General features: G+C 36.5%; 1 protein-coding gene across 1 annotated transcript in view; it reads right to left on the bottom strand.

Annotated features, from left to right (window-relative positions):
- The window catches only part of LOC102955036 (CD2 associated protein), a 139,994-nt gene that overhangs the window by 55,850 nt on the left and 61,980 nt on the right, over positions 1-22,164 (bottom strand). The window contains exons 4-5 of the mRNA XM_042986523.1: positions 18,490-18,590; positions 15,121-15,241 (exon numbers count right to left, since the gene is read on the bottom strand). Of these exons, the coding sequence (XP_042842457.1) occupies positions 15,121-15,241; positions 18,490-18,590 (222 nt within the window). The remainder of the gene's footprint in view (positions 1-15,120; positions 15,242-18,489; positions 18,591-22,164) is intronic.

Raw genomic sequence — 22,164 nt, 5'->3', positions numbered from 1 at the left:
TGTACTCCTCTGAATATTAGTGATGTTGAGCATCTTTTCATGTATATATTGGGCATCTGTACATCATCTTTGAAAAAATACCTATTCAGATCCTCTGCCCATTTTTAATGGTTTTTAGTTGCATAAGCGCGCTCTCCCTCTCTCTCTCTCTCTCTCTCTATATATATATATACATGTATATATATGTGTGTGTGTGTGTGTGTGTATGTATATATATATATATGGAGATTAATGTCTTCTAAGATAAATGATTTGTAAATATTTTCTCCCATTCCATAAGCTGCCTTTTCATTCCGTTGATGGGTTCCTTTGCTGTGGAGATTTTTAGACGGATGTAGTCCCATTTGCTCATTTTTGCTTTTGTTGCCTTTGCTTTTGGAGTCAAGTCCAAAAACTCGTCTCCAAGACTGATGTCAAAGAGCTTACCACCTAGGTTTTCTTCTAGGAGGTTTATGGTTTCAGGTATTTGTTGAAGTCCTTAATCCATTTTGAGCTGATTTTCGTGTCTTTTTTTTTTTTTAAAGTAATCTTTACCACTTCATTTTATTATTTATTAGCTATTCCTCATTGTTTTACTTTCTTCGGGGTTGCTCTAGCTTTATAATATGCCATCTTTAACCCAACAAAATCTACATTCAAATAACACTATACCACTTCACATACAATGGGCACATTTCCATTTCATCTCTTCTGTGTTTAGAACTACTATTGTCATACATACATACCTATATTTTACTTCTACATTATGTTTCCCATGATATATTATTTTGTTTTAAATAGTCAATTATCTTTTAAAGAAATTTAAAAATGGGAAACGTTTATGCTTATCCACAAATTTACCTCTATTTTTGTCACTCTTCATTCCGCTTATATAGATACAAGTTCCCATCTAGTATCATTTTGCTTTTTTCCTGGACAATTTGCTTTAATTCTTCTTTAGGATGCATTCTGCTGGTAATGAATTCTCTATTATTCTTTGGCTGAAAACTTTTTTTATTTTTTTAAAACAGGTTCCACGCTTGCCCAGTGCACAGCCCAACACGGGGCTTGAACTCAGGACCCTGAGATCAAGACCTGAGCTGAGAGTAAGAGTAAGACACATAACCGACTGAGCCACCCCAGGTGTCCCAGGCTGAAAACTTTTTTGCCTCACCTTTATTCTGAAGAGTATTTTCACAAAAACAGGATTCTAGGTTGACCACTTTTATTCTTCCAACACTTCCAAGATCTCATTCCATTACCTTCCACCATACTTAGTTTCTGATGATTATCTGTGGATTTTTATCTTTTTTATTTTTAAGTTTATTTATTTTTAGAGAGAGAAAGAGAGAGCGGACTTGTGTGTGAGACAGGGAGAGAGAGAATCCTAGGCAGGCTCCTTGCTGTCAGTGCAGAACCCAACACAGGGCTCTATCTCATGAACCGTGAGATCATAACCTGAGCGGAAATCAAAAGTTGGATGCTCAACCGACTGAGCCACCTTTCTGTGGATTTTTATCTTAATTCTTCTCTACTTGAAGTGCCTTTTTCCTCTAATTCCTGAAATTTTCCACTTCACTGTTTATTTTTAGCACTTAATTATGATGTGCTTTTACCAGCCCTGAATTGTATGTTTACCCTTTTTGAATTTGTGGATTTATAGTCTGCATCAAATTGGACATATTTTAATATCTTTCTTCAAATATTTTTCCTGACCTTCTCTCTCCTCTTTTTCTGTAACTCTAGCTATGTATGTTAGACTCTTTAAAATTATCCCAAGTTTTTTGCAGTCTTTATGCTCTTTGTGCTTCACTTGGGATGCAGTCTACTACTACATTCTCAAGTTCGATCATTTTTTTCTTCGTGCTCTACTGGCAAAATTCCACAAGAAGGAATTCATTTCAGACATTGTGTATTTTGTCTCTAGTAGTCAGTTCCATTTGGTTCTTTTTTTAGATCTTCTATTTCCCTCCTCATTAAGCTCGCACTTTCGATTACCTCCTTGAGCATGCTGAGCATTTTTTTATAGTTAACATTCTTGTTGCCAACTCCATCATTTGTGGTCCACTTTCTATCAATCAATTTTTCCTCCAAATTGTCACATTTTGCTACTTCTTAGATATATAGCTGGTATTTCATTTTATTCAATGTCAGTGAGTGCTAGATCTTGTTCTAATCCTTTAAAAACCACTAGTTCTCAACCTGGGGTGCTTCTGTAACCCAAGAGATACGTAGCAATGTCTGGAGACAATTTTAGTTATTATAGCTGAAGAGTGCAACTAATATTCAGCAGGTACAGATCAGAGATGTTTATAAACATTCCACAATGCACTGAATAGACCCCAAAAGCAGAGCTATCCTGCCCAAACGTCATTAGGGACAAAGTTAAGAAACCCTATATTAAAGAAAACTGATCTTTTTCCAGCAAACAGGTAAGTATCTGCATACCAGTGTGAAGCTTTTTCAGGGTAGACCTAGAATAGCTGCTATTTGAAAACCCATCTACTCTCACTTCACCCTTCCACTGAGTTACCCATGTATTCAATGAAGTCTCTCAAAACCAAATGGAGAGAATTCAAAAATTTTTGACCTTGTTTAAGTTCTGGGAATTATTCATGTTAATCCCCAGTAATCACTACTCTTCACAAACTGTTCACGTCTAACCTCATGAGGCTGCACCCCATACAATGAGAGATTGGTATTCAGCCAAATACTCAAGGTAACTCTGTAATCACATTGCTAGAGCACTTTCACTTTCACTTTCTCTCTCCCTCTCTCCAGGTAATCAGTTCCACAATTCTAACTACCTTGGCTTGGTTGAACTCTAATCTCTAACTCCTCAACAAAACTGACAACCTTCTGTTGAATTTCACTCTTCCTGCACTACAGTCCAAATATTACCTCCTGGTAGAAATTCAGGACAATGATAGGGTTTTCCTTATTTGCCCTTTTCTCAAGTATCTCATTCCTGTGCTGCCTATTCTCTGAAAATACTTGGGTTTTTTTTGTTGTTGTTGTTTTTGTTTTGTTTTGAGAGCGAGAGCGAGAGCGAGAGCAAGAGCGAGAGAGAGAGAGAGAGAGAGAGAGAGAAAGCACACATGTGAAAAGGGAAGAGTGGCAGAGGGACAGGAGGTGGAGGGGGAGAGAGACAGAGAGGGGGGAGAGAGAGGGGGAGGGAGAGAGCAGGGAAGGAGAATCTTAAGCAGGTTCCATGCTCAGGGCTAAGCCCAATGCGGGGCTCAATTTCATGACCTTGGAATCATGACCTAAGCCGAAATCAAGAGTTGGATGCTCAACCAACTGAGCCATCCAGGCACCGCTGAAAGTACTTGTTTTCAATAACTTGTTCAATTTCCCAGTTTTTAAGGTGGGAAAGTAATTCCACACTGTCTTACTCCCTCACTGCTAGAACTGTGGTCTAAATATTGTAATATACAGCTTGAATAATCAGCCTATCAGACAAAACAATATTCAGACAGAATAGTATGAGGTACCTACTGAGAGGCCTTTTAAAGTGAAACAATCTATGGTATTAATAAACCATACTCTGATAAATGCAACTTCATCAAATGATTTTAAGGTGCAATTTCCAGTTTTTAGAATTATGACCAAAAATGAAAATTTTCTTTTAGATTTAGTGACTGTAAACTTTACTGGAGTCCTTAAAGCATATCATTAAAATAAATGCCTAGATATTAAAAGTATCTAGTACTAATAGATAGGCTGATTGCTTTCACCTCATTGAAAATTGTCAAAACTACTATATTATTAAATCAATGGTTGGAAGGCAGTATAGTATAGCGATAAAGCACATGAACTTTAGAGTCAAACTTTTTTTTTTTTTTTAATGTTTATTTATTTTTGAGAGACACAGACAGAGCATGAACGGGGGAGGGTCAGAGAGAGGGAGACACAGAATCTGAAGCAGGCTCCAGGCTCAGAGCTGTCAGCACAGAGCCCAACGTGGGGCTCGAACTCACGACCATGAGATCATGACCTGAGCCGAAGTCAGATGTTTAACCTAATGAGTCACCCAGAAGCCCCACAGAGTCAAACCTGCCTAATTCATATCACCTCCTCTACTATATGTGCCCAGTGTCTTCACCTGTAAAACAAGACTCTTCATAAGACTGCTATGAGGATTAAACTGATTCCTATGAAGTGCTCGACAGTGTCTGGCTCAGTGGCTCTTATTTTTAATCAGTTTAAAGATGTATTACTGAGCACCATTCAAGTTAAGAGACAGCATGATAACACAGAACAAAAAACAAAAGGGAAAACATCTTAAACACAAGGAAGAATGGGAGAAGGGGAGAGGAGAAAGGAAGAAAGGTATATGGAGAAGGGGGTTGGGTGTGAACAGGAGGTTTTATAATCAGAGAAAACAGAAATCTTACCAAATGCCTATATACTTCATCTGTCAGACTGTCCTTGAATTGCTAAGCTTGTAGAAAAATTGTATCTACATTTTATGTGTGCCACTGTCAGAAAACGTAACAGCAAGTAAGTCTTTCTATTAAGCCTAAAACTCTCTCTTCCTTTTGTATTAAATCTCTATAGCAAAAGCCACTTAATGGCTTATACCTCCAAATAAAGTGACTTAAAATAACCAAAAGTCCTAAAATATAATTGTTGGGGGAAAAAAAAGGAATCTTTATGTGAGCTGTACTGAGTGTTAAAGAAACGTAAAACAAAGTAGAAACTTGATGAAAATACAAAGCATTTGATAGAAGCAATCCAAGTTCACTATTTTTTTTTTTTTTTAGAGAGAGAGCATGTGAACAGGGAAGAGGGACAGAGGGAGAGAGGGAGAATCTTAGGCAGCCACCACACCCAGCATGGAGCCTGACATGGGGCTCAATCCCACAACCCTGGGATCATGACCTACAGAGAAATCAAGAGTTAGACGCTAAACCGACAGAGTCACCCGGGTCCCCCGGCTCACTATTACACATTAAATGGGGAACTAATGTAGAGTATCTTAAAGTAAAACACGTAAACCAAGTAGGACTTAGAATCTAAAGTTGCTAGCATAAATTCCCCCTCTTTTTACTCCAAAGAATATCTTTCAGCATTATTCAAAGATTTTAAAAATAATCCTACATTCCCTAAGAAAATGTTGTGTGTGTTTTAAATAGTTAAAATCTGTATTCCTTAGTTCCTAAAGAGAACCTCCAGAAACAGCATCTGGCTATACAAAGACTCACAATGTATTACCAGTAAAAGTATCAAAGCCCCACAACAATTTTCCTTACAAAGCTGTTCACTGGGAGTTGTTCAAGGTGAATGCCAATGTGGGAATACAAACACCAAAGCAAGTGTGTACCACGTTAAACCCTGCAGGCCAAGCTGCAGACCACCAAATTTCCCTCCACCACCTTTGGCACTTCCAGCATATACCACCATTCCACAAGCATCCCGTGCACTAGCAACAAGCACTATCTTCTTTTCCAGAGCCCAAATAATCAAATGAAACCTCTGCTGACTCCTTCTAAGAGAATGAACCCTCCCTACCCATAAGAAATCAGAACTTCTAAAGAACAACCCATCAGGGTTTCTTAACCATTTCGTGTCATGCATGCATCTAGTAGCCCAGTCAAACCCAGAGCAATGTGTGGCTCAAAACATTGAACTGGGAGGACCCTTTTAGTTTCCTCAAAATTCTGACCTCTCATTTTTAGCATCTCTCCTCTTTTATAGAAAAAAAAGAAAAAACAAAAAAACTCAGACATCTCTCCTTCAGTTTCCCGGCACTAACTCTGGTGTCTCTCCAATCAATTGAGACTAATCATGATACCTACGGTGAGAACCTCACTTCCTCTACCTTCTGGGCAAATCCTGTTCTGGTGATCAATCCCATTCTTCTGAATTTGCATCTTCAACTCCTCCCTCTCCACTTGTTCTTTGCCACTGAATATATGTTGTTCTCAACTGCTGCACTGCTTTATACTTACTCTCTCCACTGCTTCCCCACCCAATCATCTTTCTTTACTGCCCTTAGGCAGGTCATGAATGATCTCTTTGTCCCTAAATCCAAGATTACATTGTATTTATCTTATTTTACTTAACCTCACAAGCAGCATCAGACAATACTGCCTATGTCCTCCCTGAAAAACTCTCCCCTTGACTACTGCACACTCATGGGTTTCCTCCTGGAGCGCTCTCTCTCTCTCTCTCCCTCCCTCCCTCCCTCCTGGCGCTCTCTCTCTCTCTCTCTCTCTCTCTCTCTCTCTGTGCCTTCTTGGTCTTCTTTTTAGTAATTCTATCTCAGCTAATACCATGAATGTTGCTATATAGGATTCGATCCAAGGCTCTTTTCTTCACTCTAGACAGTCTCTCTAGGTGATCTCATCTAACTCCAAAGCTTCTGCAAAGGCTGTACAACAGGAATGTTCCTTACATCTTTAAAACTGTAAGGAGACCAACATGAACAAAGGGGCAAGTTAAATAGGAGACAAAAAGAGGTAGGGGAGGCATATGTAGATGCCCAGTCACAGGGCTTTGTAGCCAATTTAAAAAGACTCTGGCTTTACTTTAAGTAAAATACGTACCTACTAGAAGGTGAGCACATTAACATTCAGGAGGCAGGTAACAGCAAATAACAGCCTATTGCACTTGTACAGCAAAAAATAACTTATACCAGAGTAGGAGCAGTATTTAGCAGGTGACAAAATCAGTTAATGAATGTGAGATTAAGAGTTAAAGATGAATCCAACTCTGGTTTAAATAAAAGAAAAATGGAGTTGCCATTAATTCAGATGAGGAAGACAGTATAGATCAAATTTAGGTGCAAGGAAAAGAAGAGATGATCACTTTGACCACCTTAAGTTTGAGATACCTATTAGACAACTAAAAGGAGATTTTTATAGGCTTAAGGCAGGGAGGAGACTCACACACAGTAGAAAATACCAGAAGCTATAGTCACTGGCTTTATAGAATAAGGTGGGATATTGAAATCAAGTCCTACTTAGCAAATTAAGTGGAATGTAAAAGATTACAAAGGACATCTAACAAAAATGGTTAAGTATATTTGACAAAATGAAAAAGGAGTCATTTCATTTTATAAAAATGGAAACATAACACTTCCAGAGAAGCAAAGCTTTTCCTGAAATTGATTATCAGAAGACACTTATCTTGAGACTTTATAAAGAAATCACCAAGTAACAGAATAGATTATAAACTTACCACATTCCTATAAAAAAATGTAATAGTGACTTTCTTATATCTTTTATTCTATAGTTCTTCAATGAAAACTGAGGACATAAAAATAAACTGCCCATGACCTGCCTACACTGTCTTGAGTCAGGATTACCTTCTTAACATTAATAGCTGGAGTTCAACTGGCCAAACCAAGAAGACCATCCCGTATATTTTAGTTTATTAAAGAGAACAGCTTTACTAAATGTAAAGGGGTATAAGGAGAAACCACATAAACTAATCAAATGTGCTGGATATGGCTTTTCAATATTATAAGCAAAAAATAACATTTTGTAATGTAGAGTCAACTATAATTCTTATAACAGCTACTATAAACACAACATACATACCAAATAAGTAAAACAATAAAAAGACTGTAAAAATACCAATTACAGAGTACATTACATTTCGTTAGGACATAGGAATAGTGGATCAATTCTTCTAATCATAATGCATAAGATGGAACTCTTAAATCAGAACTTAAAATTCTTTTATCACTAGAGGTTTCTAAAGTCCTTATAAAGCACACACTCCTTGGCATTCAAATCAATATGCAAAAACTTTCTGCCCTAAAAGTTAGAGTTTTTTAAAAAATGGAATTATAGTGTACTTCAACCACTGACTTCCCACCCCATAATCACAAAGCTCCACATTTAGAACGTGATGTTATTTTAAAGGGGTTAAGCAAGCAAGGAAGTACATTTTTAGCAGATAAAATTCTGCAAAGTTACTAAAATTCAAACAAGGCTGAATAGTGCAAGAAAGTACCCAAAGTACTTATAAAAAATTACAAATACAAAATATAATAAAAATTTAAATTGTCCATCTTTTGCTGGTGGCCCTATATGGACTTAAACTTTTGTACATATTTTAAGGGCTGAGTTTCCATGGCATCATACACATCATTTCACCATAAGCTTTAATTTGTAACAAATTTTAATGTTAAAAATAAATACCAGAAAATCCAGTTACCTATGAAACATAAGAAACAATAACACACGTAAGAAGTAATTCAGGGGATAGTGGTAAGTAATAACTGTACCACTAAATTTAAGCCAGATGCTTTCAGTATTTGTTTGTTCTCTAATGCTTTTTACACATCCTTAAAACATAAGTCCTGACTTTAGAATACCAAGTATTCTCAAATAAGTGTAACATAAAATATCTGTTTTCTATGACTCTTCTGTATCTTCCTATCTCAATGATTTTCTTATCTTTCAATGTAATCAACATCTGCATTGAAACAGATTTCAGCGTCCCAACGCCACCGCACTCCAACTCCTAGCAATAAAAACTGCTCTGCTTAACACAACTTTATCAGGGCACTGTTCAAATACAATTGACTCCACATTAAAAAAAACTTTTTTGAATGTTTATTTATTTTTGAGAGAGACAGAGAGAGCACACATGAGCGGGGGAGGGGCAGAGAGACAGGGAGACACAGAATCCAAAGCAGGCTCCAGGCTCTGAACTGTCAGCACAGAGCCTGATGTGGGGCTCGAACTCACAAGCTATGAGATCATGACCTGAGCCGAAGTCGGACGCTCAACCGCCTGAGCCCACCCAGGTGTCCCACGGACTCCACATTTTTTTAAATAGGCAAATTAAAGGAAAGAATGAGGTAAAGAAGTAAAAATAAAACAGTGTGGTAAGAAAAGTACTAACATCCATTATGCCCTAAAACTTGCCGGGTACTATGCCAAGTTTTCTCTATACACATAATCTGAAAAATGAGGACATGCTTAAATGAGGTACTGATTAAATAAAGGACACTAGACAGACATTGACCAAAAGGCAAGTTTTTAAAGGATTCAATTATTTGTTGCTTTAATTCATACAGTTTAGCGTACAGCCTTAGAGAAATTTAGAATCTTAAAAAGTTCATTGCAAAGGAGAAAAAATACACCCAAAGAACACTTAGAAATGGGAGGCAACCTAAAAATGGAAATTTGCACCTTTCACAAATTTTTCACAAAAAAAATTTTCACAAAAAAATAGGCTACTGGCCATCACCATTTCGTACTAAATACCCATGAAGTTAGTGTTCTTTTCATTAATTTTTATTACGTGTACAAAGCTAAAAAGTACACTTCAACACCTTTAAAAGCCCGATGACTCTTTGTTTTTAGTTTATTTACTTTTTGACAGAGACAGAGAGAGAGAGAGACACACAGAGAGAGAGAGAGAGAGAGAGAGAGAGAGAGAGAGAGAATCCCAAGCAGACTTCACACTGTCAATGCAGAACCCAATGCGAAGCTTGAACCCACAAACGGTGAGATCATGACCTGAGCCGAAATCAAGAGTTGGACGCTTAACCGACTGAGCCACTCAGGCACCCCAAAAGGCAATGAGTATTAAATAAGGGATTCTAAAAAGATAATCAATGATAGTATATGTGGCGGATTGTATTCTTATTTACATTTGGCGTCTCAGCTTGTAGAAAAATTTATATATCCCTGCTCTGTTTGACTTAGACATGACCATGGCTGTCCAATACAGTATTAGTGGAAGCAATATGTGTAAATTTGGAGCAGAAGCTTTAAAAGCCATGCTCCTTTTTCCCTGCCTTTGCAAGCATTAAGCCATATGTCAAAAAGCAGACTCCATCAGTTTAAGTCCCTACATAACTATGTCTTTAAGCCTCCGTGATTTTTAGGTTGTTTTCACTGCAGCATATTCTGAAAAACATATTATGCTACAGTTTATTTAAGAAAGAGGGGAATAGACAAATACATGTTTTCCTGTGTACCTGCATAAACACACACTGGGAGGATACCAAGAAAGTACAAATGCTTGCTATACAGAGCAGATGAGAAAAACCGGGTGGATGGAGACAAGTATTATAATGCACTTTTTTTTTTTTTTTTAAAGAACATATAGGGGAGTGTGGGTGGCTCATTCAGTGAAGCATCCAACTTCAGCTCAGGTCATTATCTCGCGGTTCATAGGTTCAAGCCCCACACTGGGCTCTCTGCTGTCAGCACAAAGCCTGCTTCAGATCCTCTGTCCCCAGCCCCCTCTCTGTCCCAACCCACTTATGCATGCATACTCTCTCTCAAAAATAAAAATTTTTAAAAGAAAAAGGTTTTTATATTATAATGTACATTTTTATGTACTAATTTTTGATATTTTTTTTTCTATTTTTGAGAGAGAGAGAGTGCACAGGGAGGAGCAGAGAGAAGAGGGGGACAGAGGATCCAAAGCAGGACCTGCACTGAGAGCAGAAGAGCCCAATGTGGGGCTTGAACTCACGAACCATGAGATCATGACCTGAGCTGAAGACAGACACTCAACTGGCTGAGTCACCCAGATGCCCTTATATACTAATTTTTGAACCAAGAGAATACATCATCTAGTCATATATATATATGTGTGTATATATATACGTATGTGTGTATATGTGAACTATGTACCATATCATTATATGTATACTTTCCAGAGAGTGTACAGCTTTCATGTGCTTCTCAAAAGTGAACCAAGAAACATGAAGAAAGCAATACTCTTGCCTAGAGGCAATAATCACCCTCAAATGCTGACTGATCAACCCCTGATTTTAAAAGCACAGCACTCTATGCAAGTAGGCTAACCAACTGTAGCAGAGATTCATCTACTTTCCCTAGAAAAAAAACAGTACCGTTACCTTCTGTTCCGGAAAACAGATGACATCATCAACTGGAATGAGGGCTACCTGCTCCATATATAAATTATGGAGTTTTATTTATACTATTTTTCCTCAAAGGGCTGGCAGTATAAAAAGGCACATAAGTGACATGAGATAAAATATAATACTCTGGAGTAAAAATTAAACAGCTCATAAGCTATTCATTTTTTGGACCCTTCTATAGTCTCTGCCCATAAATAGCTGCCTATAAATAGCTGACAGCTTGGGGCACCTGGGTGGCTCAGTCGGTTAAGCGTCCGACTTCAGCTCAGGTCACGATCTCGCGGTCTGTGAGTTCGAGCCCTGTGTCGGGCTCTGAGCTGATAGCTCAGAGCCTGGATCCTGCTTCCGATTCTGTGTCTCCCTCTCTCTCTGCCCCTCCCCCGTTCATGCTCTGTCTCTCTCTGTCTCAAGAATAAACGTTAAAAAAAAGTTTTAAAAAAATAATAATAATAATAAAAATAATAAAAAAAGAAAAGAAGAAAAACAAAATAAATAGCTGACAGCCTGCTGGAGACGAAAGTCATAAACATGTACAACGGTCGTGGGTGCCATGATAAAAGTGTGCACAGACTAGTCAAATGCACTTCAACAAGGGGTTATGATCACTTAATGGGAAAAGAACTGCCTCTCTGTAACAGTGCCCCAACCAGTGTTAAAGGTTAATTGCTTCAAGTTTTGCACTCCTTGCTTGCTAACCTAAGTCCCTTGATTTGCAGTAGAACTAACTTACTTTGAGATTTGCAGACCACTGACCTTGAGGAGTGAAGGGACCAGAATATAAGGCCTAACTACATTCAAAACCAACTGCTGCTGCTGCCAGCAAGTCTGTTCAGGGTCATGTCCACATATGACTATACTGCCTGGGCACCTGCTTCTCCTGCAGGTTGCACCCCTGCCCCTCCCTTTTTTCCATGCCTTCCCCTTTAAAACTGTCCAGCTTTGCCTGGATGGGGAAGATGGTCTTTGAGACATTAATCCACCACCATCTTCCCAGGTTGCCAACTTCCTGAAGAAGCAACCTTTTCTTTCCCACCATCACTTGTCTCCTATTAATTTTCGAGCAGTGATCAACCAAAGCAGAGTTTGAACGGATCCTCTGTCCAGTAACATCTTTAACAAATACTGCTAGGAAAATTAGATATCCACATACAAAAGAATGAAGTTGGACCTTTGTCTGAAAACCATACACAAAAATTTACTCAAAATGAATTAACGACCTAAACGTAAAACCAAAACCTATAAAATTCCTAGAAGAAAATACAGGGGGAAAGTTTCATAACACTGGATTTGGCAATGACTTCTTAAATATGATACCAAAAGCACAAGCAACAAAAGAAAAAACAGACTACCTACATTAAACTTAAAAACTTTTCTACAACAAAGAAAATAGTCAACGGAATGCGAGAAAATAACTGTACATCATATATAAAGATCATGATAAAGAATTAATGTCCATAATAAAGAATTCCTACAACTATAAAAAATAATAATAATAACCTGATTAAAAAACAGACAAGGAACTTGAACAGATACTTCTCCAAAGATGATACACAATGGTCGACAAGCATATAAAGACACTCAACATCAGTAATCATCAGAGAAAAGCAAATCAAACTCACAATGAGATAACATCTCATACCCGTTAGGATAACTAATATCAAAAAACACAAAGTGTTGCTAAGGATATGGACAAATTAGAACCCTTTACACTGTTGGTGGAAGTGTAAAATAGGCCAAACACTATAGAAAATTATATTTAGCACTTCTTTAAGAGATTAAAATAAGAACTATATATAATCCAGCAATCCCACTTCTGGGTATGTACCTGAATTGAAAACAGGTCTCAAATATATGTATGCCCATGTTTTAGCAGCATTATTCACAACTGCCAAGAGGTGGAAACAATTCACACATCCATGAATGGATGAACAGCTACACAAAATGCAGTACATACATACAACAGAATATTATTCAACAAATGAACTTTATGCTAAAAAATGGTCAAAATGATAAGTTCCATATGTTTTTTACAACAACCATTTTTCAAAAAAAAAAAAAAAAAGTCCATATAGAGGAAAACAAGGGCAAGAATGATTAGAAGGAAAAACACAGAAGTTTAGAACATAACATCTTCTAAAAAAGTTGCAGTCAGAGCTACATATTATATTTGCTTTTGTTGTTGTTGTTGTTTTAAGACAGCACACAAGCAGGAGAGGAGCAGAGAGAGGAGGAGGAAGAAAATTTTAAGCAGGCTCCACCCCCAGGGCAAAGCCTGGCTCAGGGCACAACACTGGGCTCAATGTCATGACCTGAGCTGAAATCAAGAGTCAAACCTTTAATCAAATGAGCTACCCAGGCGCCCCCAAGCTGCATATTTTATTTCTAGTATTTCCTGGAACATTTCTGAGAAGATGAAAACCTACAAAGTAAGTGACAAACAATATATTCCGTTTAGAACTATATTTCACTAGTACCTCTTATACTCAGATCATTTTACTCCAGACTAAAATGTACTAAAATTTGAGTTCATATCTTGTCTCATCGCCCAGAGGCCTGGACCTTAAGCTTCTGGACTGCAGAGGGGATTCTGTGCCCTCACAAAACCAAACTAGCACTTAGCACACAAGAAACTTAAGAAACATTCACTGATTAAACTGGCCTCTACTGCTTCCTAAGGTCATATATTTTATTCTAAAAGTAAGATTAGAGTTAAAACTACTACTGATTTTTTAAAAAATTTTTTAATGTTTATTTTTGAGAAAGAGACAGAGACAAGAGTACAAGTGGGGAAGTTGCAAAGAGAGAGAGGGAGACACAGAATCCAAAGCAGGCTCCAGGCTCTGAGCTGTCAGCACAGAGCCCAACGTGGGGCTTGAACTCACAGACCGTGAGATCATGACCTGAGCCGAAGTCAGATGTCTAACTGATGGAGGCACCCAGGCACTCCTATTAAAACTGAGCAGAAATAAAAGTTCTTTAGAGAAGAATGTCAAGTAATAAACAAAGATGGGATGGTGGAGTTAGAAAATCATCATTTTGCAACTATCGAAGTAATAACTAATTCAGGCAAAATTTATCCATGGATGCTTAAACTGTTGGGAGAAGTTTGATGAGGAAACAGGATATTTACAAAGTCTCCAAGTATCTCCCCACAAGACACTTACCAATTATAAAGGAAAAAAAAGTACATTTACAGGCAACACAATTTGAACCAAGGAATCAAATTTCACATCACCAAAAATAAAGCACACAGACATCATGTGCCTTCTGATATAATGCAATGAGACAGCATCATTTTGTAATTCTGTCAATAAAATACACCCTAAAACTAATGATGAGGAATCCGGAGAAAAGCCCAAACTGGGATCTACTATATAAAATATCCAGCTTAAACTCTTCAAAATTGTCAAGAAAAAAGTAGAGAAAAGCTGGGAAACAATTCTCAAGAAAGAAACTTGAGAAACAAATTCCCTCCATGCTTTTCCAGGAATAGGAGAAAAAAACAGTTATATAAAGCATTACTAGAACAATTAAATCTGTATATGAACTATGGATTAAATTATATTGTCAAATTGAACACTGTCAATATTTAATGTCTTAATTTTGATAAGTATATTAAACCTCACTACATATACTGTTCCATACAGAAAAAGAGCTACTTATCCCTGCATTACCACTTATGAATTTAATTTCTCTTGAAAAAAAAAACTAATTCCACAGCAATTCTTAAAAATAAAAATAATAAAAATAATTTAAATTTAGCTTGGGATAAAATGCTCTTGATCATAGTTTTACATGGTGAGCAAATTTAAGATAAATTTGCAGGTGAGTCTATAAATGATGGCAATCACAAAATAATTAAATGACATTCTGGCTGCACAAAAAAATGTAATTATCTCAATATGGAAAAACACAAAAGCAAGTTTTTTTCAATTCCTAAAATCTCTGAAGGAGATTTTAGCCATTTGCAAACTCAAATCAAAACACTGTAGCAGTACATCTTAAGTGGGAAGAAATCAGAAAACATAAGGACTATCAATTCATAATCAGGGTACTAAACATTTAGTTTGGGTTGAAACAAACATCAGAGAAGGAAAAATATTAAAGTATTTGCCTAGGAAATTTAGTTCATTTTAAGTCCCTGTCATAAGCTGCTTCATAAAAGTAGAAAAACTGAAGCTCAGAGTTCAACACAAGAACAGAGTTTCAAATAATACAGAATAAACACTAGATCATATATAATTTTATTTAAATCTATTCAAAATTTTTAAACAATCTACCTGAATCCTCCTGGGCTTCATGAGCTTCACCATCATCTGTTACCTCTAATTCTTTCACAAAATTTGAGGGAAACAGTCCCAACTTGTTGTTCAGGGTTCCACTCCACCATCCTTCTTCTACCTGAAAGAGTTCACAACTCAAAAATGATAAAAATTTCCCACTGTGGGAAAATTAAGCTACATAAGTGAGCACAAAGTTAATGATGCAAAATAATCCCTTTAAATCTGTTAAGGAAATACAATGGGGAAAATATATTTTAAGTAAATTAAATCTAAATGGATTAGATTGATCATATATAGGATTAGTCATATCGGTAGTATTTTACAACATTTACAACGAGAATTTGTAATCAAGTGCAATGTATGACATAAATAATTGTTATGAAAATATCAGATAACCAAGAATAAGTTATTAGTAGCAGGAAGTAGATAGCTCTCTCCTGGAATGTCACTTCTTTTAAACCCAACTAAGTCTCAATTTATAATCATTTCAATATTTATAATCTATTTCATATATTATTTAAGTACATGAAGATTTTTTATTTGGAAAAAGCTTGATGAATATAATTTCCCTTTTAAGTGACTCTTAACCCAAGTAAGAAAAAGAATCACTTATTTTTAAAATCCAGATACTAGGCTCTTCAAAACATTCTCCCCACCTCAACCAGAAATATCTTCCGGAACCAAACTCTTTAGAAAAATATTTACATTCACTAATCACAAGGTTACTCAGTTTCATGAAGTTATTTAATAATATTTAATAACTGCTTTAAGATGTAGAACTTCTAAAAAAAATTTAAGAGTATAAACTATTCATTCTGAAAATTCACTTAACAGCAGTACATGAAATATCATAGGTAGAAAAGGCTCTTTATTCTGTTTAAAATATGTTTTAAGTGTTTTCACCTCAGAATTACAAAGCAAACTTTAATAAGGTATTCATCTGGCAGGCACTCACTAGGTATAACACCTTGGTGTTAACTACTAGGGAAAGACTGCTATTTGCATATGAGAAATCTCTGCCCTTGAGTGAAATAACCTAAAGAAAACAAACACTAAGCAGGTAGTTACAATACAATGCGTGCTGTAACAAAGCTATGAACAAAATGCTGAAAAAGCACAAGAGAAAGGCTTAAAATATTTTTTAAAAGGCTCCCCTAAAATGAAATGACAAAAGAGCTAGACATTAAAGGCTGAGTAAGAGTTTTCTAGGTACAAAGCAAATGAAAAATACAGTGACATAAAAATAAAGGACTTATTTCTAGACTATATACAGCTGAGATACAAGATGGCTAGAATACAAGCTGTCTGAGGAAGAAATGGAAGGCGGTTACGAGTGAAGAGTTCAGAATTTTTTTTAGCAGATTTAAAGAGACTCCAAAGTTTTGAGAGTTCTTCAAACCATGGTGATGGAGATATGTAGACCAAATGGCAACTAAGAGAGAAGCATCAGAAAATGTATTACCTACACCTGCAATCACAAATTGGCAGCAAGGGAGTAGTTAGGGTAAATAACCTTATAATTCCCATAAATTAAGGAATTCTCAAAAGGCAAGATAGCACAGCAATGAAGAATAGTAAGATTCTGCTCTGCTGCATGCCGTGTGTATGGGCATGGGCAAAAATAGCTGAAACAAGATCTCCTAGCCTGCATGCTCATCAACAAGGTAATCGGGACACCCCTCCACCAAGAAGTGGTGGTCTTTGTCCCCACCGCCTTCAATCTTGCTGACTTCTGACATGTTTGTAGCCAAAAGAATAGGGTGAAAGTGACACTACCACTTCCAAGGTCTGATTATAAAAGGTCTCTAAAGGAAGTAACATAGTAACAAAATTAGGTTAAGAAAGATCATTAAAACAAGTAACAGCACTTTTAATTTACACACTGTATTTACTGCCATAGAATTTGTATGTATGAATAAAAATCAAAACATGTAGGCATTCTAAAATGTTTATTTTTATTCTTAGCTACTTTGATTACATCAATCTTTAGCTTAAAATTCAACATGTTCACTGAAATACTTACACTCAGAGCCCTGAAATGCCATGCAATAAGTCCAAGTATCCTAAGGCCCCAATACAGTGAGAAAGCCAAGCCAAGTGGAGAAGCTACATAATGGCTCTCCAGAGGCAGTCTTCAAGTCTTCTAGGTACCAATCACATTAGTAAAGGAGCCTTCCTAACATTCTACCAGCACCTAAACTTTTGAGTCTTTCGACTTGAAGCCCCCACACATCATGGAACAGACAAGCCATCCCAGCTGTGCCCTATCTGAATTCTTGACTCACATAATATCCATGACCTAATAAAACAGTTGTTCTTTGCTACAAACTTCAGGATAGCATGATATGCATCAACAGTAACTAGAACAGTTAATCACTTATCTTCTATGACTCAAACTCTTCATATATAATAAAGTAGAAATAAAAATTCCTGTCTTCTCAGGCTGTTAAGAAATTTAAAGAAAATAATAAATGTGAAACACTTAGCATAATGCTTCAGACACATAAATTCAATAAAAATTATTATTGCCACCTGATAGAAATAAAACAGAATTGTCTTTTGTATAAATACATTGGAATTTAATATAAACATTAAGGGATAAATTACATGATGTTATGATATAAAAATCAATCCTTATACATGATATACATGACTATACATGATATCAAAAGATACACTTTGAAAATGGGATCTTCAGCTGCCAAATAAAACTTTTAATATTCCTTTAATATTCCTTTAATTCCTTTAATATCCCTTGGTTAACATCTGAATATAATTCAAATAAGGCAAACCTTTTAAAGAGATTCTACTTTTGTATCCCTCTGCTATGCAGAAGGTAAAATTGATTCTATTTTATTGCTTTGTGCCTAAAGTGAATTCAGAATCAAAGAAAATGTTTATTTTTATTCTCAGCTACTTACATTACATTAATCTTTAGCTTAACATTTTTTTATTCCTGAAGTCAATACATACAAATACAGTAAGCACACAAGACCAGGTGTAGTAAGAATGAATAAAGCTTGGTTGATGGGGGGTGGGAGGGAGGGGAGGGTGGGTGATGGGTACTGAGGAAGGCACCTTTTGGGACGAGCACTGGGTGTTGTATGGAAACCAATTTGACAATAAATTTCATATATTGAAAAAAAAAAAAAAAAGAATGAATAAAGCTTTATTCCAAAGGATAAGACAACCTTACATAAGTCATTAAAGAACCATTTTAAAACCTGTATGTTAAAATGTGTATAAAAAGCAATGAAACTCATAAAAAAGTTCTAATGAAAACTTAATATTCTTACGAGTCAGTTTTCTATTACCTAGAGCATCAATTACAATTGCTGGTTCGTCTCTAACATAGGTTTTCCTTACCTCTTCATTAATATCAATAATATCTCCCACTTTCAGCTCCAGTTCATCCTCATTTTGTGGAAGGTACTCAAAGAGAACTTTACACTGACGCTTCTTGGTCTCTAAAGGAAGTAAATTAGTAACAAAATTAGGTTGAGAAAGATCATTAAAACAAATAACAGCACTTTTATTTACACAGTGTATTTACTGCTATATGTATGTATGAGTTTGTATATGTATGAATAAAAATCAAAACATGTAAGCATTCTAAGCAGCTAACCACAATCAGTTCTGGCTGGCTTTTCACTTTGCCCCCACACTACAATCTACTCATGCCAAAATAAATTCAAACCAACTACAAATAGCCATGAAATCTATTTATACGTGTGATCCCCAACTAGACAAAAGTAAAACAGCCAATGCCAATTGTGAGACTAAAAACACATACAATAAAAGACACTGTCGGCAAAACAAATTTTATCATAGCTAAGCTATCCTCCAAGACAGTAATTTTCAGACGACTTCCTGATCGAAGTCTAGGAATACTCAAAATGCGCTAATTTAAAAGTGTCTGTGTTAAAAAGACACAAAATGAATAAATCCAAAATGTATCTTATCTTCTTTAACAGCTCTGCTTTCCAACAGATAAAAATCAAATTCACATAGGTAAAGATAACAGTAATTTTACTTTAACTTTTCAAACGAACTTCATTTATTTAGACAAATAATGCTAACTTATAACCATGCAGTTTGAGGTTCTCAACTTCTTTCAAACTCTAAGAATTCAGAACTCAGACTCACTCCCATCTTTAAAATTTAATCACTAAAGTACCTATGGATAGATGACCAGGTATTACCGATAAAAGGATTACTTCCTGCTAGTCAAATCCTCTATGTTCCTCAGACCAGCAGCAACAGTATCACTTCAAAGCTTCTTAGAAATGCAGGCTCCACCTCAGACCTACCTGTTCTGGACTGAATTGTGTCCTTGACTGTACTGGGAGGCAGGATCTTTAGAGAGGTAATTACAGTCAACTAACATAAAAATGGAGCCCTAATCCCCACACACACTTAATTGTGCATGTGTGCACGTGCGCACACATATACAGGAGGCTGTGTGAGGATGCGGGGTTGGGGCGAAAAGGCAAGACCTGCAAGTCTGGAAAAGAGGCCTCACCAGAATCCAACTCTGACAGCACCTTGATTTTAGACTTCTAGCCTCTGGAACTGTAAGAAAATAATATTGCTTCTGTTGTTTAAGCCATCTAGTTGGGGATATTTTGTTATGACAGCCCGAGCAGGCTGAATCAGAAACTGTACTTTAAGATCTCCTAGGTGATTCTCAATCTTGCACTCAATGATCTAATTATACTGATTTCTAATTGCTTGAAAATGACAAGCCCTATTCCTTTTGAGACTTAAATACACTGCTTCTTTTAAAAAAATTAATGTCTATTTATTTGGGGGCGGGGGGTAGGGGATGAGGGGCAGAGAGAGAGGGAAACACAGAATCCATAGCAGGCTCCAGGCTCTGAACTGTCAGCACAGATCCCAACATGGGGCTGAAACCCACGAACCAAGAGATCATGACCTGGGTCAAAGTCAGACACTTAACCGACTGAGCCACCCATGCATCCCTAGATATACGGTTTCTTTTGCCAAGGACACTTCACTTTCATCCACAAAGTCCACCTTTCGCTGTCTTCAACTCATCTTCAGGTCTCAACTTAGAAAAAACTTCTTCCAAAACAGCTTTCTGGATTAGGTACTCTTCCCTTGTGCTTATATACTTAACACTGTTTACTTCTACAACCTACCTGTTACTAACAAATCTGTTTCCTTTTCAATCTATCATAATGATTTATTTTCTTGTGTGTACTCCCTGTAGTCTGTACGCCAAAGATAAATGGGCACTGAGTTTGTTAAATGCTCTCTCCCCAGCACCCAGCATAGTGCTTATGCTAGGCCCATTATTCACATACACACACACACACACACACACACACACACACATATGAACAATTATCTAGGCCTAACCATACGGCATCAATGCCAAGAAATATGCCAAGGGTATCAACATTCCATCAGCCCTTTACCACCAACAATCCTAAGATTTTTCTTAATAATTTAAATGCACACTTAAGGAACTAACAGAATTTAGGAAACAGGAAGCAATTAGTAATAAAATACAAATACATAATGAGATGGCAAATATTTAGTGCAAGCTACAAATATCCCCAAAATTAATAAAGGATAGGTTTGGAGTGGAGCAGATGTGGAAGAATTCAAAGACGAAATGGTAACAGAGTTACACAATTAAACATGAATACAATACAATAAGGTGGAAAAGATGTAGCAGACATTCTAGATAAAAGTTTTCCCAATGAGTTGATAATACAAGGAATACAAGGATTCTAAGGAGATGGTTGTTGCTGACAAGAGACTCCTGAGAAGTAGTCTAGATAGATACAACTTAACTACATCAAATCATGTCAAAACAAGTCCAAATAAACTTTTTTATATAGTTAAAAAAAAAAAAAAAAAGATGCCATGGTCTAAAAGAAATAACACTAGAAGTCAGAAGACTTGGGTTCTAGTATAGCCGTCATTACCTTGTTATTTCACCTAAGTTCTCTGGGAATCAATGTCCTAAACTACAAAGTAAAAGAGCTGGACTAGATTAACTATGACAGTTACTTGAGCTCTGACATTTATGGATCTATGAAATTGTTCATCAAGACAAAAAATAAATCCAACTGAACCTCCAAAACAATAAAAGAAGCATATTGCATGCAATCAACACCATGAAAGAGGTGCAAAACAGACACGACAATCAAGCAGAAGGATCTAGAGTCTCCAAATAAGAAACAGTTACACCTCTGTTTCTCCCACTTCATTAAGGAATTAATAATATCTGATTTTAAAACTGTTTTACAATAGAAGGAACCAAAACAAAAAACAACAACAACAAAAAAAAACACTGACCATACTTTTATAAGTAACCTAGAGTTTATAGTAAAATTTTTCAAATGTCACTTTCATCACATCTCAGAGTTAATTTTTAAGTAGTAATAGTGGTTTTTATGCATACCATAAGAAAACTTCTCATCTCTTATACTATAGATAAATATAGTTCATAAATACTTCTGGAAGTTAAAGTGAGCTTGAGAAAATGAGTCCATAAATGTGTTCTCTGTCATTAGCACTTCATAGATGAAGGGAAAATGATCTACATTACTGAAAAGAAATTCTCTTCTGCTCAGGGTGCACTTCAAAGAAAATCCTTCTATCATTTTGGTGATCTTAGGCCTTTAGAAAAAAATGTAGCTTACTTCTTTTTAATGAGTATTAGTATCTTTTAAATTATTTAAAGTGGATAGAGTATTAATTAGCCCCCCTGCTCCCAAGCAGATCAATTAACTTTGAGGATCCTAGTTATATCTTAACCAGAAACTTTGAGTTTGTGGCACACCTGGGTGGCTCAGTCAGTTGAGCATCCGACCTGACTTCAGCTCAGGTCGTGATCTCACTGTTTGTGAGTTCAAGCCCTGCACTGGGGCACAGCTTGGAACTTGGAGCCTGCTTTGAATTCTGTCTCCCTTTGTCTCTGCCCCTCCCCCACCCCCTCAAAAATAAACAAACATTGGGGCACCTGGGTGGCTCGGTAGGTTAAGCGGCTGACTTCGGCTCAGGTTA

The sequence above is a fragment of the Panthera tigris genome, chromosome B2, assembly GCF_018350195.1.
Source record: "Panthera tigris isolate Pti1 chromosome B2, P.tigris_Pti1_mat1.1, whole genome shotgun sequence".
Lineage (NCBI taxonomy): Eukaryota > Metazoa > Chordata > Mammalia > Carnivora > Felidae > Panthera > Panthera tigris.
This window is presented reverse-complemented; position numbering and strand designations above follow the sequence as displayed.